The sequence below is a fragment of the Zonotrichia albicollis genome, chromosome Z (genome assembly GCF_047830755.1).
Source record: "Zonotrichia albicollis isolate bZonAlb1 chromosome Z, bZonAlb1.hap1, whole genome shotgun sequence".
Taxonomy (NCBI): Eukaryota; Metazoa; Chordata; class Aves; order Passeriformes; family Passerellidae; genus Zonotrichia; species Zonotrichia albicollis.
Window position 1 is genome coordinate 55,691,557 of NC_133860.1, and position 24,002 is coordinate 55,715,558.

The window sequence follows — 24,002 nt, forward strand, 5'->3', positions numbered from 1 at the left end:
CCGTTTTGAATTTGTGGTGCAAGTAAACAAAGAAAACGTCAATTTCTCCTAAAACAGGTCCAGATTATTCATCTGGCCTTGTAGAAACATCAAGATGGCAAATCAACAGGCTAAAAAGCAAGCACAGCTTCCTCACATTCCTTCTTCCCACAGGTACACAGGGGTTTTTACTCCAGTATCCCTAGCAGGAATACAAAAACCAATCCATTACTGTCATATTTCTCCTAGAAAATTAGCCACACAATTAGCATAGAAAATTAAATAGGGCATTCTCATGCATAGCACTAGAGAAATATAGCTTGAGGTATTAATTTGCAAATAACAACTTTTTCAAAAAACCTAAAAATATACAGATTGCATTAGGGAATTTGGGTCCAATTATACCCCATTAATTAATACAAACTACAGGATATATGGATAAGGATGTAGGATTCACTTTGACAGTTTTCAGTGAAAAGTGGTTTATTGTCAGTGTTTCTATTCATGGCTGGAGCAACCTAATAATGTTTTTTTACAGAAGAGAAGAGTCAAACATTTGGAAAACTATAGTGCATCTTGTTCAGGACAAAAGCAAAAGTAATTTTATCTCCATTGTGGGGAAAAGCATTCACAGAATCCACTAAAAACTTCTCACTCACCTCTAGGTTAATAAAGGGTGGAGTAAGTGTTGCAGCCATAGGTTCAGATATATTACAGTTAAGCAGTCCAAGAAGTTTATTGCCTGTTTTGTGAAGGTTAGTTCATTGAGTACACTCAATGCTGCAAGCCTCATTAAAGCTCCAATTTCTGAATAAAATAATTTTGCCTGGCAACAAGATCCTTAAAATGCATTTTTTCTTGAATGTCTGTTTTAGATCCAGATCCCAGGCTTTTCCCTTAAGGCATCTGAAGCCAGGCTGCAACTTGACTTCTAAACACCTAGAGGTATCATGCACAGGTTTCTGTGGCAGACACAAGGATCCCATTCTTCTTCTGCCATGTGAAGATAACACAGATCATCCACTCAGAGTGCAGTGGATGATAAACAGGAGGATAAACTAAGTGGTTAAGAACATGCAACTTCCAGCAGAGATGGAGATGAGAACTATTTACCTTGTTTAATTTCCAGTCATAATCCTAGGGATTAATTTATGGCTGTTTTATGAGAGATACACAGACAACTGTAACACTGTATTGATAATTTCTTCTCCAAATTGTTCAGGAGTGGGATGGAGTACTAGAAGAGGACTGCATTACTGCTGAACCTCCAAGGACCACCACATAAAGAATTAAGTTTATTGAACTGTTTTTGTAATAAACCCTTGCTTTCAGTTATACAAGGCATTCTACAGTTTTTACCTTTCAGTCAGAAATTTTCCAAGCTAGCCTTTTGGAGTAGTACTACATACTTAGATAGTTTGTTGGAGGACATGAATTCAAAAAATCCTCCTACGTGCTTTAGAACAAAAGGGAAGTAGAAAGCTATGCATTTTCCTCAATGCAATAGTCATAGATTCATTTTGCAGCACTTCTGACTGAGAAGGTTAAAAGAAAACCTAAAACCAAAATAGTTTAAATGGGCAAAAAGTCAATATTTAGCAGGGAGGAAGTTAAATAAATTGCACCAAGTCTGGGTGAACATTAGTTTAGTTTATGGAAAAAACAAACCCTCAGACTTCCACCGCAGCCCCATATTTCAGACATGAGATGTTTCTCTGCTTCTGCTATCAATTTTTTGTGAGAGCAAGGCAGAGCAGCTCCCAAACCTTTCAGCTTCCTACACCTTCCAAGCTGACCCCAGGAGTACTTCATTAGCTCTCCCTTGTCGGGGCACCAGGGTAGCTATAGATCCAATGGTGTCAGGAACCCACGTCTCAAGAGAGGAACCCACTTGCCGCGGTAAAAAGTCCAAATATGGACAACATTGGACAAATCCAGACCAGCTCTTTTTTATTCTTATTATTAACACATCAGCCTCAGAACATTGTTAGATGTTAACAGCATGCTGGCCTAATGGGAAATGCCCCCGAAGGTGGGGTAAGACGGAATGACATAAAATCATCTCAGTTTAGATTTCAGCCAATCACACCAAAACAAGACATACTGACAAGCTTTCCATCCAACCTTATAAAACATACGTAATGATAGTTAAAACAAAGAATACTTCATAAGAAACAAAGAACAGAGCTCTATTCACAGTAACCTTCTAAAGATATACATTAAATAAACTTGTTGCCATCCTAAAGCCAAATCTTCAAAGTCCTATTGTTATTTGTCACGTCTACTGCTTGGGAAACTTTTCTGCTTGCTTGGGAAACTTTTCTGCTGTAACAGAACTTCGGGCCACATCCTGAGGCCTAAATACTCTTTTTTAACAATTTCCTAAAAACCTTCTGACTTCATGGATTCCCACATTTCCCCCTCTCTGTTTGACCCAGAATCTTTCATTTTCTTGTCGCTTACTACTTGCGTTTCATAGCTCTACTGCAAAATTTCTGCTTATTATCTGTTGGAGACCTATTTGCACTAAAGCATTGCTATATTACAGCACAGCAACTTAATGCTGTGATGGCCCCATCCTTGAAAGAGATATGAATTATGTTTGGTAATAGTTACAAGTCATTTTTCAAAAAACTCTGGTCGATTCCAAGGTCTTAATTCAAAACCTTCGTTCATGTCTATACCTTCATCTACTGCTTTTGTGAGGTTTCGAACACTCTCTGTACTTCTACCTCCTAACTCTCCTGCTTGCATGACAAAAACTTCTCGGACTGTTTTGTTCATCATTCACCGAACAAAACAAAGTACACAAGGTACCACTATACATATCAGTATTAGAACACCTAGTACATAAAGACCTATCTTGCAAAGTTGCCTTAGCCAAGGTGCAAAACTCCATTTTTGAAACAAATCATCCAACCAGGAACTTGTGCCAGTAAAAGAAAATCAATGGCTGCTGTGTTTTGAAGAGTAGCATGTCTAATACTATCAACATCGGTCAACATATCACTGATTGCAGAGGACGTGGCATTAGCTTGTTTGCTCAGCCAGCATCCAACTCTAATTGTCTCAATGCCACTGCTGAAGCCAATTGGGGTAAAAATATACCTGCTGAAACCTTTCTGGCGGCATTCCAAGGCATAAAATCACTCTGACAGTTCTCATCATAATGAGGAACAGCTCTCATTTTCCTTTGTTTCTTTCTCATCACTGCTTTGGCAGTGGGGGCAATTATGGTGAGCATACCAATACTACAAGGGCCACCTTCAAGGTGAGCTGGAATGCCTTGCCAAGCCCTGTCTCCGCAAATGAACCAATACCCTTTCGGCAATTGCCGTGGATATTGATCCGTCTCCGGAAACACATCCCAACTCTTTGAAACATTACACCAAAAACTCAAATTTTTATACGCAAAATAATGAGGAGTAACACTAAACTTTGGGGGATCACCTTTTTGCCAGGCACGAGTCATAAAAGTAAAACAAAAATTCATGGTCAAAGAACCAAGGATTTCTAATTTTTGAGGTTCAGATGCTGCCCTGAGAAGTTTTTTGGACCAAATGTTCCAATCGAAAGAGGGATTGTTTCCATTGTCAATTCCACTTGGCCTACCATTGGATTTTTTTTTGACCAAAGACAACTCTTTCACTGGCACACCAACCAAACAGGTTGAAAAAGGCTTTTCTGGTTCGAAATTAGACAGACATATAGTATCTGATCCGGCAGCCTTGGCTAAGGTCACCCAAACATTCGTTTTCGGTTGATCCACAGGCAAATCTGCATGACAAAAAGCAATTAAAATCAAGCAAAACAAGTATACCATTTGAATTTGCCCCATCTCTTTCATGAACTAAGTCTTGACAGAATTCTTTCTACACAAAAGCACCAACCTAAACCTTTGCCAAAAATTAACTCTGTTAAACAAACATTCAGCATTCAATTAGCATATTCATAAAAAACATTGACACAAAATCAGAGTTCATGGGTTCCACCGATGCACAAAGAACGTCAGGCACAAGAGGCGTCCGGTGAGACCCGGGATCCTTCGATTCGGTTCACATCTGCCTACTTGCTTCCTCGGTTCTGGGCTCGACTGCAGGTTCTGAAGTACGATATGGTTTGACGTTTCTGGCAGGAACCCATTTAATTCCAGCACCTGTGGAGACAAAAGCATACCCTTTCCCCAAATTATTAATCAAAATCCCCAATAATTAATCAAAGCCTTGTTCAGTCTCATCTGTGGGGTGATCTCCCATTCCCCCTCTCTGTTGATCTAATATGCGTTTTAGGGTTTGATGTGTTCTTTCAATGATTGCTTAGCTTGTGGGAGAGTGGGGAATACCAAAAACGTGCCGAACACCCCACTCATTTAAAAATGTGGCCAATTTTTGAGATATGTATGCAGGACTGTTGTCAGTCTTCACTTCTTGGGGTACAGCCAATGAAGCAAAAGCTTGCAGGAAATGATGACAAGCATGGCTGCCGGTATCACCTGCGTGAAGGGAAGCAAAAGCTGCACCAGAAAACGTGTTCACGGAGACATGAATGTCCTAATGTGAGAAACAAAACATGGATTAGTTCTATATTGCAAAGTTGTAAAAAGACAGGAAAGTCAACGATGTAAAGTCTCATTGCTAACATCCTTTAAAATTGAACCTTCTATTCATTAAATTAAATTAAAAGATTGAGGGAAAAGCTGAAAAACTCAAACCACAGTCAGAGTCCAGTGTCCAGAGTCCAGTGACGAGGTTGTCTTCTTTGAAGAGTTGATGATCTTCTTTGAAGAGCTGATGTCTCAGCCTTGGGTCTTTGTTGCATCCTTGGAGTTTAGTTGTAGAAATGTCAAGTCCAGCCTTTTGGATGTCAGTCCCAACACCAGCATAGGTTCGCTGCATCTCCGTCTGCGTTGAGGCTGTGATGGGCAGATCATCCATGTAGTAGTAGAATCTTGAATCCTGGAAAATTCTGTGAACTGAGGACAAAACTTGTACAACAAGATATTAGCAGATTGTATATATCATAACAATCACATTTTATGACAGGTAGAAAGTCACTTTGAATGGAATTTTTACACATGACAATCCTTTTGTAACATGACCAGACCAGTGGGAATATTCACCCATTGCCAGTGGGTACCACAATTTGTGTCTGAGCATGGTGGAATGCGCTGTTTTTGAAGTTTAACAACAGTGGGTTACCATTAATGTCAAATAGTGAGTGACAATATTTAGCAAGATGCCTTCCTTTTCGGCATCGAGGGCAAATAGAAATTTGATTTGCTGTTCCATGACAATACTTTTTGAGGTGGCCTAGTTTACCACAAGCAAAACAGACAGGCTTTTTATTAGAATCTACTTGTACAGCATTAACAGAGTTTTCCCAACGTTTTTCTTGTATTTCTAAAAGCTCTTCAATTTTATCCATTCGTTGTGTCAAATTGTGTTCCAGTGTTTTTTCCAAAGCATTGACCTGTGAATTTGCAGCATTTTGTGAACTCATAAGTCGACTGCAAGCTGTTAGCATCTGTGTAACTGTTGGAGGTTGATCAGGCAAAGCTAAAATAATTTTTCTACATTCATTATTAGCATTTACATAAGCAAGATTTTGAATGATATAAGAGCGGGCTTGTTCATCTGGACATTGCCTTTCAACAGCTTGAGTTAATCTATCCAAAAAAGAACTGTAAGATTCAGTTTCACCTTGTTTGATCAGTGGATAAGAGCTCAGATGTGAACCCACAGGTTCAAGTGAAAGCAAGGCCTTTCTAGCAGCATCTTTAATGTCTGCTAAAACAGGCTGAGGCAATTCAGCTGCTTGATTTTCAGGCCTATTGTAAGGTGAATCACCAGCCAACTGAGCAACATCTAAATCGGCATAATCAGTATCTGCATATCCTTCAACCAACTTGTTAAGTAACTTTTTCCATTGTAACTCCCATAGTAGGTACTGTGAATTGGTTAAGATCAAAGTTGCCACATTCCTGCAATCAGCAGGAACTAAATCATAAGAGTTAAAAATATTTTTCAACACACTATTAAAATAGGGAGAAGAAAATCCACTTCCTTTCAAAGCCTGTCGTAATTCCTTTATATCATGGTGATTGAGTCTTTCATATTTTGGATTTCTATCATTTCTTCCATATTTTACTGGTAAGGCAAGATATTGTTTCTTTAAATCCGAATCTTTTTCTAGTTTCTGATTAATGTATGACCAATCCGGTAATTTTAATGGAGAATCAAAATTGTCACTTAGATCAATGACAGTATGAACATTTCCTTTGCTTTTAATCAATACATTTTCTGATCCTGAATCATTAAATCCAAACCTTCCAGTCACTCTGCCCCTGACAGGAGGAACACTGTGCTCTTGTCTGGGAATTCTGCCAATTCCAGGAGCTCGGCCAGCTCCAGGAGGCCGGCCAACCTGATCATGAGAACACGCCTCTAAATTTTTTTCAGAAACCTCCAAGCAACACGCCCTCCTTGGGACCCTGCCATGAAAGGCAGGGGTGGACTCCAACAAACAACACACCTCCTCCGAAGCCCGGCCCAAAGGGGCCGAGACAGAGGCGTGTTCCCCTGTTCCGGGAACATTGCCACATTTTAACCTTGAATTTGCTACTTTACCACAAGTTTCACATTGTCTCCCTGCCAAGAAAAACTCAGCTGAAGAATCCACAAATCCAGGTTTTAAACTTACATGGTTTTGTTTTAAAATACAAGAATTAGGATCACAAGAATGAGGAAAAAACTCAACCCGTGTTTTTTCAGGTTTTTGAGAGTTATCCATCCTTTCAAAGGACTCCACCCTTTGAATTAAAGCCAATTTTTCTTTCTCTGTGCCTATGGATTTGCAATTACCATAAAAACCAGGTTTTTGCTTAACTGAAAAAGAATTCCCAGAATCCCCAGGAACCAAAATTTCCCGAGTGGAAGCAACACCCTCAGCTTCCACCTCAGGCCTATTAGAACCTAACTCAGTTTTCAGTGTCCCTGCACAAACAATTTTAGGAAATACATTCACTTTTTCATTAACATTTTCTATACATTTTGTCCCTTCCCCCTTACAAGAGTCACATATTTTTACATTAACAGAACAACGTGAAGAAGAGTCCGAAAAAGTCTCATTTTTTCCCAGAGAGAGAGAAGAAAGATTTTTCTCAGTGGAGTTCAAATCAGCATTTGAAACAACATTTGTTACATTCTCCGAAACACACACAGTCTCCGGTTTACTGGAATTTAAAGAGACAGAGCCAGAAGCTTGGTTTTCTGAGTCGGCGTTCACCTTATTATTGTCAGTTTGTTTAAAACATTCCATCAGGACTCGGGAAATGGGCATCAATTCTTTTAGACTTTCATATTTTTTGAGAGTGACTAGATTATAAATCCTCCAGTTTATCTGATCCCAAAAATGAAAAGTAAAGGCAGACTGTAAATTTAAATCTTGCGTATTTGTTTTAACCCATATAAGTAAGTTTTTAAGTTCAGTTTTTGAAACTTCAGAGTGCCCTTTCTCTTGTAACAATGTCTCTAATTGATAAAAAACATCCCATTCAACTTTTGATAAGTTCGTTCCCATTTTTGTTTTTTTTTAACACAAAAAACCATTACCCAAGCGCTCTCCCGAGAAAAGTTACTTACAAATTTCTTGACTTCGGCGGGAGAGATGATACAGTCCTCCTGATTAACACTTGGGTCTCCAGCAGCCGGGAAATCCACAATTTTTCTTTTTTCTTCTAATCTACGTCCTCAAACGGAGCTTCCTCACACGGGGCACCAGTTGTCAGGGCACCAGGGTAGCTATAGATCCAATGGTGTCAGGAACCCACGTCTCAAGAGAGGAACCCACTTGCCGCGGCAAAAAGTCCAAATATGGACAACATTGGACAAATCCAGACCAGCTCTTTTTTATTCTTATTATTAACACATCAGCCTCAGAACATTGTTAGATGTTAACAGCATGCTGGCCTAATGGGAAATGCCCCCGAAGGTGGGGTAAGACGGAATGACATAAAATCATCTCAGTTTAGATTTCAGCCAATCACACCAAAACAAGACATATTGACAAGCTTTCCATCCAACCTTATAAAACATACGTAATGGTAGTTAAAACAAAGAATACTTCATAAGAAACAAAGAACAGAGCTCTATTCACAGTAACCTTCTAAAGATATACATTAAATAAACTTGTTGCCATCCTAAAGCCAAATCTTCAAAGTCCTATTGTTATTTGTCACGTCTACTGCTTGGGAAACTTTTCTGCTTGCTTGGGAAACTTTTCTGCTGTAACAGAACTTCAGGCCACATCCTGAGGCCTAAATACTCTTTTTTAACCATTTCCTAAAAACCCTCTGACTTTATGGATTCCCACACTGTCTCCTGGGGGTCACAGCACCTTCTTGGAAGACTCATGGACTTTGCTCTCCTTTCCTGCAGACAACCCTGTTATGGCAATGCTGCCGTACACTCCCTTAGCTGCAGGTGCCAGGGTATTGCTGTTTGTCTGGTGGATTTTGTTACTGCAGCCCTTCAAACTGGCCTTTGACTTGAGACCACCAGTTTGCTTCCCAGAAGGGGATTATGAACAAACCAATGTGTCATATTAGCTTATTATATATAATTCCTGGAAAGAGCCAGCTGTCCAAATCAATGAACTATGTAAAAAGGGTTTAGTCCATTAACAAATCCTTGAACTACCCATACAGCTTCTTCTGGTGTGACAGAGCTTGTGGAAAGGTGACACAGCTCACACAGCAATGTGACATTGTTGATTTATAATGAAGGATGTTGTAATACTTCCCTGCATTCAGCTCACTTGCATAGGAAAAGCTGTAATGTTCTACAGCATTGGCAAACAAAACTTTCCTCGGCCTAAAAAGCTACTCTGTATTACAGTGGAGAAGACCGAGTAGATAATCAATGTGAATTAATTAGCAATTAAGTACAATAATTACTAAAATAAAAGCTGGACCAAATCTTCTCTTCAAACCACACCTGAACCAAAATTCTTATTTTAGGTGATGTAGATTTACATTGTACCCCACAAGCTGCTACTCCTCATGTGCAAATCCAACTATTCAGAGAAGATCAGACATTTACTTACTGTGTTTCTCCACCCTGAAGATATCAATTGTTAAAACAACAACATTTTACAGTATGAACACCACAGTCAGTTCTCATGAAGAAAGAGAAAGAATTTCCATTAACCTGTTGAACAAGTCAATGATGGGATCATTTAATTTTAGCCTTACTTTATTTTTTTTCCATATTTTTGGCATCTCATTTTGATTATACCAAAAAATTATCTCTTTTTTCATGAGAGTTATTTTCAGCATTTACTGTTAAATTTGTAGTATTTGCTGCCAATTAGAAAATCTGGTTCCTGTACACTGTCACCAAGTCCATTTTCTGCTGTGAAGGAGTGAACTGCATTTCAATCCATGGCTGGAAACACATAGATAAAGGAGCATAAGTATCCTACAAACACTGTGTTAATATGATAACATGACTGCTTTTATGTGAGATGCAAACACCTGTGATTTTAATTTTTTTCTACTTAATTTATAAAATTCTGCAAAGATGTTATTTGTGGCTGTATCTTATCAAATCAAATTAGTATGTTAGTATGATAATCTAGGCCTGTGAGCCATCCCAGTGAGTTAAAATGCTGTTTCTTGTGAATATACTTGAAGAACTCAATAATAGGAGCCTGCAGAGAAACTGGATATCTATAAAACTTGTGAAGTCAAAAATATGTACTGCTTGACATATCTTAAGATACTTCTCAGCTACTTTTTATAACAGAGTACTTGCACAGAAGGATGGTTTTTGTTCATTGATTTGGTAAAACAGACAAAATAATCTCTAAAGAATATGGTGAAGAAGGTCACACAGCTGCAGTTAAAGGGATGTCAGCTTCTCTTTGCAGTTATGACCTAATTTTCTTTCTACTTTCTCTTGTATATACAGTTGTAAGTCTTAAAACTAGATGTATTTGCTTTCCTAAGTAAATACATGCTCCACTACTTGCTTCTATTTATTTAAAATAGGCACTGATGAATGTATGATATTTACTAAAAAGACAGAAAAATGGAGGGATGTTTAACAGAAATGGTTATATGACAAGAGCTCTTGATTTTGTGCTGGTGAGCGTGTCAGGTAGATTGATAGCTAGCTGCACCTGGGATATCAAACGTTCAAATTTGTTGTATTGGCCAGATGCTCTTTTTATTGTCTTTCCTCACACCTGTGCATGTCCAAACTCACCTACACAAAAGATGCTGCAGACATTTTTCAAGTATTCTTGGTTGCCAAGGTCAAGAGTCCTGAGGCATAGCAAGGTTAATATCGGCATTTGAACCCAAGAATTATAAACACTACTGATTCTTTGGTTTGAGGAACAGTGTCAGAATCATATCCGCAGCAGAAGATCAAGGCTGCAGACTCCTGACTTGCCTTTGTGAACATGGGGAGAGGGAACAGTTTCTGTTGGTCTCTGAAGAGGTGGTTAATCATCACATACATGTGAGCCATAGGCACTTTTTTCCCAAGCATTTGAGAGAATGTGTAGCTTTTATTTAATGTAAAATAAACAAAGTAGTTCAAGAGATAAATTTTGACTCACAGGCTATACCTGTCATCACACAAATTTTAACCTGCCCCTCAGTCTTGCAGGTTTTTCAGTTGGATTTGCATAGCTAAGAAGAGTGAATCGTTGGGTTCAGTTAATGAGCTGACAGAGAAACATCAAAAAGGGATAGTGATTTGCCTGAATGTCAGATGGTAATCAACACTGTAATTGCAGAGCCAGTTTTAGACAGAATGGATTCTTTATTGATATGTACTGCACCTATGTACTTACAACCTGCAAGTGGTTGGGTACAAAAGCCGGTCTCTGCTTCAGAACTACTTTATGAGTGTCTCCTTCCTGGCATCAGATGTAGTTTGTTCTGGAATTCCTTATCCCAAGGCCATATTCAAGCAGTTGCTAAGTGAGGGACAGAGCCTTTTCATCCATTCACATTATATTGCAGACAATTACAATGTAGTTTGCAAATGAATAAGATTTTTCTCTTTTTCATTTTTCATCAAAATGCATTACAGCTGCAATGTCTCACCCTGCATCTGTGACTTTCCTATATTTAGGCACCAGTCAGTCAGAAGGAGAAACATTATTAAAGAGACTATTAAACACATGCTGCCAGAATTATAAGAAAGTGAAGACAGAGAAGTTAATGAAAAGATACATGACCTCAGTGTTCCAAACTATATGTACTGCTTATGGATGTTTGTGAAATAGAGGAAATAAGATTCCACAGACTTACAAAAGCTGTGGGAACCTTGATAATCTTTTTCAAATGAAAAATACTTTCAGCAAGTGCTGAAAAAACCATTTTCTTAGTGACTGAAGCAAAATGAAGCAATTCTCTATTTGAAGTACATTGGAAGTAACTGATGCTGGTTTCCTTGCTGTAAGAAGTTGTTTCATGAATTGTTACTGAGGTGGTACAATGCCTATTAATTCATATTAAAATAAGTTTTGCTTCCATGACAAAACCTAATGTAACACAGTAGGATTGCAGGATATTGCTAAGGCCCAGGGCATCTTCTGCTATGCAATATGATCATATTCAAACCCCTGAATTTTCTGCATATGCTCTATTATCAAGCTTTTGAAATAGGGCTTATTTCTCAGTTAGTAGATCTGGCAGTTTACTACATTAACCAAAATCTTTCAACAGTGTCCTTTCTGGTCAATTAGAGACACTGAAATTTTTATAATCTGCCTTTGTTACTGATCATGGCATTGTTCAGGCATTAGCTGAGCACAGGTTTCACTGTGCTTTTCTCCCCATTACAATGCTAAGTCCAGCAGATGTTGGGCACTGTTGTCCTGAATCAAGTACTAAAGGAACCTGTATATTAAAAAAAAAAAAGCACTTAAGTAATATTTAACACACAGGCAGCTATTTAGTAAGTAATATATAACACATATATTTAACAGGTTAACTTTACATTTCCTTGTATTTCATCTGTATGACAGAATACTGTCATGCTTCTCTTCTTCTGCAATTGCAATAAAATCTGCAGTTAAAAAATTAGAAAACTTCAAAATTAAGGACTACAGCAATGATAAAAAATAGAATCAATAATTATTAAAAATTGCATCTTTAAGTGTTTATGCCATAATTCATAGATTTCAAAGAAAGAAGCATATCTCATGTCACAGGACAGAATGGATTATACAGCCTATTTTTCAGCCAAGTCTAGGCTGAATTTTTAACTCTCACAACATGCAATCACATCGTGATACTGTTTCTTACAAAGTTATTATAAGAGGAATAATTTGTAAGAACAGTTCAAAGCAAAGATAAAATATTTTTCATATGCTTAATCTAATTCCAAGATAAAACTGCTCCAACTCTGTAATAGATTAAATAGATCAAAATTCAAGGTCTTATCAAAGAGTTTGAAATTATATCTATTTTCCTGCCAGCTCCTTAGCACCAAGAGCTCAGCACAACAGACCTTGAAGCAAGCTCAATCTCTTAATTCAGCTCATGGTTTTGAAACATAAGCACAAAATTGAAATAGAGGGTTGTTCTTTTCTGAGAACAGCAGTGTCTGCTAGACTACTACAGAAACAAATTTAAAAGTTCAGACCTTGCCCCTACTAGGGGAAGTTTCTTGTGGCAAATCAGATTCATCAGAGGGGTTATGCTCCCAAACCACAGCATCATTCTTGACTTCTCTCAGATGAAGTTCAGTTAATTTGTTTAATGAGAATCCTTCAATCTCAAAGAAACAGAAAAAGAAACATAGAGCTAAACATCATGTGAACTTTAAATCTTATCCCTCTTCCCCTATGGTACTAAGCTAAATGAGAACAGAGCAAACAAAGAGAGAATAAAGTTTAAAAATAGTTGTTCCAGGCCTAGAATATGCCTCAATCTGCTTCTCTCTTCTCCCCATACTTCTCTACAATAAGGTCTCAAAGCTCAGTACTTTTGTAAAGGTGTGCATGTGTCGGGGAATATTGTCTTCTCATATTACACAAGCATAATGGAAAGAGAAGGCACACCGATCGCCCCAGACAGGTAATTTTTATCTCAGAATGCTGAAGCAGATTGCATGAGAGTGAATATGAATTCTCCCTGAGCCTGAGGAGCATGGTACAAACTTATGAGATCCCCAAAGTGAGACTGTTCCCATGCATTGTGAAGTCTCCAGCAAGATCCTGTGCCTGGTGAGCTCTCCTCCAGCTCCTCTGTGCAGCCCCAGGGTGGTGGTGCCTGGCCTGCCCTGGCAGCTTTCTGCCTGCCCACAGAGACTCGCCCCATTCTGCTCTCCCACCCATTCCAGCTGCACACCTGGGGCCATCTGAGACCATCTCTGGCCTTGGCATGGGAATCTTGCTATCTCCAAAGTTCCTATTCTGTCCCAGCCCCCAGAATATGCTTCCCCAACACTTCTCTCTCTCTCCACACATCCATTTGCTGTGCATTGGACCTGTCTCTGGGCAGACAGCATTTGCCTGCTGTGCTGTGCCCCTGCACATTACAGCCACAGCTGGTGTGTCCTCTCCCAGGAGGGATAGCGTGGTACAGAGTGTGTCTTCAAGGTCTGCAGAGGAGAGAAAGGCTCAGAGTGAAGGCCATCTTTCAACCAAGGCAGTCTCCATTCTTTCTTTCTATTTTCTTTTTTTTTTTTTTTTTTTTTTTTTAATGAAAGGAAAACTTAATGAAATATCTTAAAGGAGGGAACTTGATCAAGTAAACATCTACTCTCTGAAACACAGGTTGGTAGTTTCACAAATTCCATTATTTCGATTCTCACATTGTATATTAGGTTGATGGTATTATCACTGCATGTTTTGAGTAGGAAAAGGCCTTAAAGATGATGTAATTCCAAACCCCCTGCCATGGGGAGATTCACCTCCCGCTAGACCAGCTTGCACAAAGCTGCATCCAGCCTAGCCTTGAACAATTCAAAGGATGGGGATGCTCTCTGAGCATCCTGTTCCAGTGCCTCACCACCACCACAGTAAAGATTTTCTTCCTGTCATCTATTCTAAATCTTCCTCTTTTAGTTTAATGCCCATATTAAAATCCATTAGGTCTTGGAAGACAGCATAAGTAAAGCAAGAGCAACTTTTAAAAACAGAATTTTTAATGTCTGGCCAGGACCTAAACGTAAGGCAAACAGTTTATTCTGTTTCCACTCAGAAGACATTTAACAGGATGTTGAACCCCATGCAAAACTGAGGGAAGTTGAAGACAGCAATTATTGTGACTTTTTCTTATAAAGCTACTAATGAATCCAGTCTTTTTTTTTAAGCTTTTTTTTTTGCTGAATCGCCAAAATTCTGCATTTCATAATCATATATATTCTGTAATTCTCTGGCAATCTTTAGCAATTACTATAAGGAAAAACTAAATGGCAGACAGGAATTTTCTTTTGCATGTTTCCATTAAAAACATCTCAAAATTAATTCTTTCTTTGGTCCATTGCCAGGCTAATGAAGAGGACATGAATGATATCTTTTTTAATCTCTTTTTGACATTAAGGAGAGTTACTTTCATAATTTCAATTATGATCCCAAACATCACAGACTTCAAATTTGCAATCCTCCTTCTGCTTTTTGGAACTTTTTTTCTCCCAAGGTCTGTAGAACAGAAGAGCAATTATCCCTTTTTGCCTTAACATGAAGAGCAAACAAAAGCATGAATAACAGACCTTTTAAAAAACTTAAAATAAATTTTTATTCTGAAGAAATGGAGGGTCTAAAAATGGAACTAAGTCTGTTTTTTTCAAGTTACTATTTCCCATTCTGCTAGAAACATGATTTCTTTGCATTCTTTCCTATCAAGATGAAAAAAAATGAAGATAAAATAGATAAAATAGATAAATAAGATTTAAAAAAGAAGTTTGAATTCTTATATGAGGATATCTTATGGAATTTTGAGCTTTCTTATTATGTAAATAAATTAATAGTATGAGAGTTACCCTGTCAAAATGTCTGTGTGTGCTCTACATATGTTAGTACAGCGATGAAAAAGCTCTTGTCAGATTATTTCTTCTTTTTTCAACACATATAACTTGCTGAAATCACTTGAAGATAGTGAGACTGAAGCAGTATTTACTGGTACCTGGAGTGCGTTGGAAGACCTAACTGTGTGCTCCATAAAAAATTACATTAGTATTAAGCTGCATTTAACAGCTTGAAAGTTGCCTGTACAGACTCTCTTCAGGCCTCATATTCTTATAAAGTGTGATACAATCTTTAGGAATAAACTTTTGTTCCCTTTAATCTGTGCCTTTTTCACTGCATGAAAGAGACTCTGTACACTGAATGAGTGTATTTTGTATACTGTTTTGTACCTATTGTTCAGTGCAGGATCTCCTGCCTTCTTAACTTCACGCTATTCAAGTTATTCTGAAACCAGAATCCTCCAGGAGTCTAGGAGCTTCTTTTTTTTTTTTTTTTTCTTTTTTTTTAATCAGTGACATTTACCACTGAATTTTTAATTAACAAGGTCAAAGTGATGGAGGGCTTCTGTCCTGCCTTTCCTTTGTTTAGATTGTTAAATGTACCTGTACCTGTTAATGTCGACCTCACAATAACAGTGTCATTGGCAGTCCTAACAGGCATTGTGGGTTTTCATTGGCTTGTGTCTGTAACTCCTTCTGCCTAAAAAAACAAGAGGATTGTGGCCCTCTATAATCTCAGACACAGCAAAAAGAGAATATTTAATAGGACAGAAAGACTGTAGCACAGGATTTTCACTGAGATAAAACTGCCACAGCACTTCATTTAACTGAAGATATTAAACAATACTGAAAACAGGAACATCTGCATACACGGAGTAAATATGTCAATTAATGAAGAGAAGCAAAACAAGCTTCTTTTGCTGCAGGGTTTTAAACACTCTGTTTCTGCTAGGGGCAATAATGCTGTGGCTAGATTAAGTAGCTCCTCATATCTTTCCTAGATCTGTCGACAATTGCTGAGTGAAGTTACAAACTCTTTCCCTGGTTCAATAGCACAGGTCCTATACCTTTTCCAAGCTGTGAGAATAGAGATATATTCACATGGAAATTGTGTCAGTATAAAGAAACCCACTAGATATTTTTTGCTATCATATAGATACCTCTGGTATCACCTCATTTATGGGTTAATTGCTGACTGTTCAATACAACAGAGTAAATTAAAACAAACCAGAGAAAGAAGGTTAAGTATTATTTAATGATTCCTGCTGGCATTTCATGGTCAATACTTGTTGAAAGACAGATCCTTCTCCACTCCATTAGGCCAAGGCTTGCCTCATCATTACAGACACCCTTTCAAAAGGAGAGCCGCCAGGGAAACACAACATAAATATGATCTTTAGTTGCCACTCAGTGCTGCTTGGAAAGTCTACTGTCCACAAAAATGGCTTTCTCCTCCAGCACTTCCACAGCACTGGGGTGCATCCTTCTGCTGTTTATTTTATTATAACATATTTACTGACAGCCAGGGATATGGCGAAAATAATGATATTTCAGATGCATAAGCAGGAACTCTGTATAAAAATAAGACACGGAGGGGATTGTTTTAATAACTGGCATCATGTAGGCATATGATTATTTTACATATATAATGCTATCAGGCAACGCATTCTAAGTGTACTGCGAGTCATCATAGCTTTTATTATAGCAATCAATACTTTGTATCCTTAAAGGATGTAATATAAATGCTCATCCCATCTTACAAACCTCGGTCTGGAAAGTGCATTGACCTACATTGTGAAAGAAGATTTCAAGGATGCCACTGAAAAGAAAACAGAACAAGCTAGGTTTCATGCTGTACATGGCTGTAGCCTTGAAGCGCTAAATGGTCTTTTGCAGGAAACAGTATTGTACTGCTTCTTCTCCCTGCATACCAGGAAATTTCTTTATTCCAATCAAGACAAAACCAAAATTTAATTAGCTTAAAAATTCTGAGTAACTGAATTTTAGAAACAGAGTTTTAGTGATCGCAGAAATTATACTGAGTTTGTTTTACCTGAACTGCGTCATGTCCCCATCTCCCTCTTGTTTTTATGCATTAAAAATAAGTACATATAATCTTCTGAAACCCCATTTCCATATCTTTACTTTGCCATACCATAACCTCTTCTCTTCCTCCTTTGGAATAATTTAAATCCTTAGAACTTAGAGACATATCAAACCTTTCAGCTGGGAGTGAGAAAACGTCTTCTCAAATTACCTGAAAGTTAATCAGTCTCCAGCAGACACGTTTGTCTTAAATGTCTCTTCCTGCAAACCCCAGAGTTCCATCAACACATAAGGCTTCCCACACATAAAGCTGGGATCTCAGACACATGCTTTCCATGCTCAAACTGGAAAATACTTCTAAAATTTTGTTGTTGGACTCCAATTATATTATTCCATTTGTATGAACACCTGCAAAGGGTGAACATTAAACCTTGGGACATGAATCACTACATTTCACAAGGATGATGTTGTAGTTAGATCCTGGTTTCCAATACCTGAAGGGAGGTTGCAGCCAGGTGGGGGTCAATGTCTTTTCATAAGTAACAAGTGACAAGACAAGAGGAGATGACCTCAAGTCGCACCAGGGAGTTTTTAGATAGGATACTCAGAAAGATTTTTTCACTGAGAGGATTATCGAGTATTGGAACGGTCTGCCCAGGAAGGTGCTTGAGTCACTGTCCTTGGAGCAATTTAAAAAGTGTTCAGATGTGGTGGAGGACATGGTCTAGTGGTGGACTTGGTTCTGTTCAGTTAATGGCTAGACTCAAAGATCTTAGATATCTTTTACCAGTGAAACAATTCTATGATTCTGCATTTTTACTCACTGCCTATCATGGACAAAAGGCAGCTGGGATGTTGTGATCCGCTATTCAAAGTTCAAGTCTGCTGATCACTCTACGGAGGCTCTGGTGGGCATTGGTCCTACATGCAGGGTGGGCTTCCATGCAATGTTCAGCCCGACAGAGCGACACCTCCCACCCACTGGCACACATTGGCACCAATGGCTCAGCCAGTGACTCCTATCCAGCTGCTCCCTGGCCTTCCCTAAGATTTCTATGCTGGTATTTTTTTCTTGAATCCTTGCTTGGTGAATGATCCCATTTTTGACAACCCTACTCACACCTCCAGCATTACCTTTCATACCACTTTGGGGATGTTCCCACAGCTGTGCCAGCAGCCAGGCCCCAGGTCAGCAAGCAGTGTCCCATCCTGCTATGGCATGGTGGGAAGCTCATCCAAAGATTGTGGAAAGGGAGTTTCACAGGTGGCCAAGTCATTACTCAGGACCCATTTGCCTTTGCTATTCACATCTACAAATAAAAGGTACTGTTTTTAGCTGATTACATTTTCTTCCATTGACACGGGTACTTCGCCCCATAGCCACCTTGCCCTGGTGGACAAGTCATGGAGGAGTGTGCATCTTCTTAAGTACTTGTTGATGTGACCCTTAACAATCACTAATTGTAGTTTATCTTTCTGTCCCTCTCACTCCACCATAGAGCACAGCTTAAAGGCAAATGCAAATGTGTCAACCAATCCCTAGAGCTTGTGAGGCAGACACAGCGAGGTGAACAATGAAGACCTCTTCCTCTGCTGTGACTGACAGCATTTTCTCCTCAATACAGGAAGCTGTGTGAGAAGGAACACCAAGTAACTTGGATTCCTGGTAGAATTAGCTGACCATGAGGCCCCCTGCATAAGTACGTCAGATTTGATCCATCTCCCTATTAGATTTTGGTGCTTAGCATGAAGGGATTTTTAGTTAATATGCCTCTGAATTCACTCATAGATTTGAAAAATTATTCTTCCGAAATACAGTCTACTTATGTTCTAAACATTTTGTCTTTGGGCAAAAGGAACAAGTACCTAACATACTGACAAATAAGCTACTGTACTTAAACAGATTATTTGGGGAGTCTCCTTTCATTCTGGAACACAATCAGGCGTACATTTGATAACAGTAGCATTTTCAAGCAATACTGACTGATGGGATTCCTAACAGAAAGCTTTTGTCAACAGTGAGATCAGATGCAAAAGAAGAGGACGACATCACTGGCTCAGCTAAAGGACTGACTTGACTAGACTGGGTGCTTTGGAAGAGGAAAGTAACCTAGAGCAGACATGATTAAACTGAGAGGGTGTAAAAGTGTACACAAGCACAATGTACTTTTAAATTGGACTTCTGTCTTTTGTGATTACACAAAGCCAGAACAGGTGGATGATTGTTGCAGAGAATCTGAACATTTTGCAACAATCTTCACAGGACAAAAACCCAAATAATTTATTATTTTGGAATACTGTCTGACCCAGTTTAGGACTTTTCATTTGGCACTATAAAGCAGTATATTGTGTGGGATGATGATCAAGGCCAAGTAGTAAGGCAGCCTGTTGGCTGAAGGTTTGTGCAGCACATCTCAGTTTGATTTCATAAAATGTACAACCAAACAATTTTAATCTGAGATGTCAGCTGAACTATTGTTAAGGTTTATATAAATGCAGTACCATAAAGCAAATACTATACAAAGTATTAAGGATCATTTGTCTTCCTTAATCTGTGCTTCATGTCTTGTTTGTACTGAAATCTTTTCATGTCCATTTTCTTTTGGGAACAAAATGAGCATGAATGCAATGCTATCAGCTAAGAGCATTTTATGCTATCACAGTAATTCATTATTTTTATATGTCCGGAGGGACAGTGTAAAGAAAAGTCCTATTTCAGGTCATTTAAAGTGAATATCCCCTCTCAATGTTAACAGCAGCATTTGATGTATGGAAGTACTATTGTGGAATTTTGTTAGTTAGATTCTTTTATTTGTTAGCATTCAGCCAAGTGAAAATTGACAGTAGTTACGCAATAATGAGGTGCTGCTAGTATATATTCTTCCAATCTACCATGGAAAACGCTGCATGAGAAATAACCCCATGCCAGAAAGAAGCGCATGCTCTAAGCACAAACATCTTGTGGTAAGAATGTTGCAAGAACAAAAAGAAGCAGAATCTGGTTGATATTTCATAACCACATAATTTGGATCAGGCAATCCTATAATCCATCATTTCCTTTGATGATAAACCCATATTTTGTGTCAATGACTCTTTCCAAACCACTTCAAAAGCTGTACAAGTGCTCTAATAAGAGCTGTACTGAGTGCACTAACACTACTGTATTTTGGTGGGGGTTTTTTGTTTCTTTGTTTTTCAGGATTTGTTTGTTTGTTTGTTTGTTTGTTTTTTAAAAAGGCAAAAAGAAATACAGCACCTAGCTTTTTCTAATAACAAGAAATAAGGGAAGGTCTTTCATAGTTATGAAGTACTGTTTGGGGACTAGATGAGTTCTTTATATGATATTGTTAAAAACAGCCAAGACAATGTATTCTTTACTAGGTGTCACAGCTGTTTGGCATTTTGTATTTAAAGCCTATCTTTAAAAGCAACCCAGATTTAGTTTACTTAAGCAAACAAGATGTGAGCTCACATCTCATGTGACCTGCACCCTGATGCCCTTAGAAATACTGATAAAAGACAAATATCCTAAGACTAATTTGACACTGTGACTATTGTAGATCCTTAAAATTATTTAGACAACAAAATTTGTGAAGCTGTTCAACTTAAAGTAACATGACAGGTGTAGTTGAATAAACTGCAAATGTATTCACAAAAGTTACATTGATGACTCCTAGTAATCACTTGCTCTTTTCAGACAGCTGCATGAAACTAATTATCGCATTTTATCTTGAGCTTTCCCTCAAAAAATTGCTGAAATCTCAAAATCGCTGCTACAAAAACATATATAGTAAAAATAACTCTACTGCAGTCTGACTTGAATTGTAAAGGGATGACTTATTGAGGAATAATCTTATGCCTTTCCTAGATCAGATTAATATTCTGTGTGGGAGGGAAAGAGTCTCTCCAGAAGGCTCCTCTGTGTGCTCTGCAAAGATTTTCATTTTATTTCATCCAGTCTTCATGAATTTTACAAACATTACTAAATTCTCAAAAATTTCTAGATAGTTATAAAGTTAATTAATATGCAAATGTTACTCTAAGCCTGTAGCACACTGAGTTTAATTTCACAGAAAACAAAATATGTTTTTTAAAATGCTATGCACACTGCTGTCCTTGCAGGTAAGAACATTCCTGCAAGTGCTAGGATAAGGAATCCTTAATTATCACTAACCAATAATAGGAAAGCAAAAGATTGTAAGTAATCCTTTATTACGCATTTTTATTCGTAAGTATTGGTATTTGGGGCATGCACACTAACACTGCAACAATTATATCTATCACAGCATTACAACAGAAATAATGTGAAACCTTGTATTTTTGCATTTTGTGAACAGTGTTTACTGCTTCTGCAGTCTTATTTGACATTCAAACCAAACTCCCTGGTAAGTCAGGCTGATAAAGATATCCACCTCAAAAAATGACCAGGCAAGATTTTGGCACAAATTGCTTTAAGTTATATTACACCAGGGGATGTCACCAGTGAAGACAAAGTACCAAAATTTGTGATGCAACTTGAATTATTTCTGGAAAGGGAATGGAGTGATTCATCGTCCAGCAATTACTTAGAAGCAAGACAGTAAATAACCCAGGTGTAATTATTTTTTATAGTCTTATTTGTTGTTATTACTGGAGGAAGATCTAGGGATACCTTCTTTGCCTATTCAGAACCAGTCATGCTTATAGCACACAACATCATTTAAAACCAAAGCCACATAGAAATGCCATTGCATAGAATAAAGACAGTCAATTGTGTGGAACAGACCACTCTCGATCTGCATGATTTGTGACAGTCCAAGATGCTGCCATTCTTTGCTATCATTCTGCCCATTTCTTCAGGGCAAATGCCACAGTAACAGAATGGAATTTGTGCTCAAAGTGTTAGCTGTTCCTTTTTCAGCCAAACACCAGACTTCCCAACAAAACATAAATGGGGCACCAGCATGTCTGTCAACACCACTGCAACAATGGCAACAGGTACTCAAGAAGGAATAAACAGTATGGAGAAGTTCTCACTGCAGCAGTTCTCCCCATGAACTGGCATCCCCGTGAGCACAAATGGAGACTTTACCTTTCAAAAGGCAAGAACTGGAAAATGTTTGAGGTAACTATCCTCGTTTTTTGCATTTTCAACAATGTGTAAGATAGGGACAAAGTTTCATCTCTTGCATTAGAATTACACTGGCAGAAGCTCAGACCAACAGCTGCCAGAGTGGCATCTAACACCTAAGTGACATCTAATGCATAACTGCATTACAATCTAATGTATAAACATGTTCTCCTGAGACATTACATAGTTGATAACTCTTTTTTTGCACAGATTAAAAGTGGTAGGAGTCACGAGAAGAACAAATATACATACATACTCAGGAGAAAAGGACAATTTTGTACTACTAAGCCACAATTCTTTCTAAATGGATGAAGTATATTTCTAGTCTTGCCAGTAGTATAAAAATAGTTTTCCAAGATTAATACAAATTCAAATGAAACCTAAGAAGACATGCACAATGCAGTTAACAAACATGTGGCATCCTGCATTCTCTGAAATTTAAGTGAAATTGTTTATAAATAACTTTATTTATGAAAACTACTCCCACCGAAGTAGGAGCCCTTAAGGATGAAAATCTATTTACGCAGATAACTAGTACAAGACTGACAGGGCAATATGAGCATTTTGAACTGCTGTCATTGGACAGAAAAATAATTCAAATTCTGTGGCAAGGTTAATTCCTCCATCTGACAGGTTCCCAAATTCCTCTAATTTCAATGCAGAGGACCCCTCTTCAACAGGGTAATAAATAAATTTTCTTATTTACAGTATGTAGTTCACAGAACACAAGGAAAGATAACTTCCACAGAGAAAAACTTACAAAAGAACAAGACTCTAAATGTTTCCAGCTTTTCCATGTTCTCCATCCCCACCTCTCTCCATATCTTTATTAATATAAATTTAAGTCATTAAACAAAAATACAGTCGCATATAACAAGGAATCAAAACCCCTTCCCCAGTTTCAGAATCAGGATAGTATGGACAGGCATTACCAAACAATGCTGAATTTGAAAGAACAGATCCTGGTGCAAATCCAACCCCTGGCTGAAAAACACTGATACAGTTAATTCTCATAAATTTTATTCTTTTTAAATCCCTCTACTGAAGATGCCCTTCCCCTCTGAAATAGTTTTATTTGGAACATCAAACAGAGGAAATCCTCTTCAGTTAAAAACCTAGTATAAGTTAGAAATTATATTCTTCATGTTCTTAAAGCCCTTGCGCATAGAGAAAATGAATGCCTCAACTGGGTCACATCAAGTAAAAATAATTTTTGAAAAGTATTTTTCATTGCAAAACATGTCAATTCTGTAAACCACAGACTACAACTCTCCTCATTTCTCTATTAGATCTTATTTTAAGCAGAGGCAAGAGGCAACAGGAATTAGAAGACGACAGTAGAAGATGAAGAAGTGTAAATCCCGTACCTGACAGCTTGACTTTAAACATGAAGAATACAGAACCACAGAATAATTAGTCAGCCTGGAACAGACCTCAGGAAGTTACAGTCCAATCTTCCTATCAGAGCAGACTTAGCACTAGGTTGCAATCAGGCAAAAAGGTTTATACCGAAATGCACTATCCCCCTTAGAGCAGTTGGATTAGGTATAGAGTTAATGTGCCTCCGGTAAAGTGAACAGTTTTTAACTACGTGCATATTCAACAAGAAAAATGGAGCAGCCGTGTAGCTGAATATTCATAGAGTGTACAAACCCGACCTCTTCCTGGAGACAAGTACACTTAACAAGAAAACTTCTTCAAATTAAACCATGCCTATCTTATGGGTGAATTTTATACAAGAGTCTAGTTCTTCTAAGCACAGGCTGCATTGGTCACTGTGCAAAATTCCTGAACTCTGAACAGACATTAGTAAGAATTTTCACCTAATACTGCGGCAAAACCACATAATCATAAGAAGCAACAAACAAGCGCAAAAA

At 38.1% G+C, this 24,002-nt stretch overlaps 1 protein-coding gene across 1 annotated transcript; it reads right to left on the reverse strand.

The window, feature by feature from the left end:
- Window positions 1–363: 363 nt before the first annotated feature.
- Window positions 364–16,227, reverse strand: LOC141727053 (uncharacterized). Its single transcript, XM_074532601.1, has 2 exons — window positions 12,642–16,227; window positions 364–11,893 (listed from the first exon to the last, which is right to left on the reverse strand). Exon 2 carries the CDS (start codon window positions 7,555–7,557, stop codon window positions 5,095–5,097), a length of 2,463 nt encoding a protein of 820 aa, XP_074388702.1. The 5' UTR covers window positions 7,558–11,893; window positions 12,642–16,227; the 3' UTR covers window positions 364–5,094.
- Window positions 16,228–24,002: the final 7,775 nt, after the last annotated feature.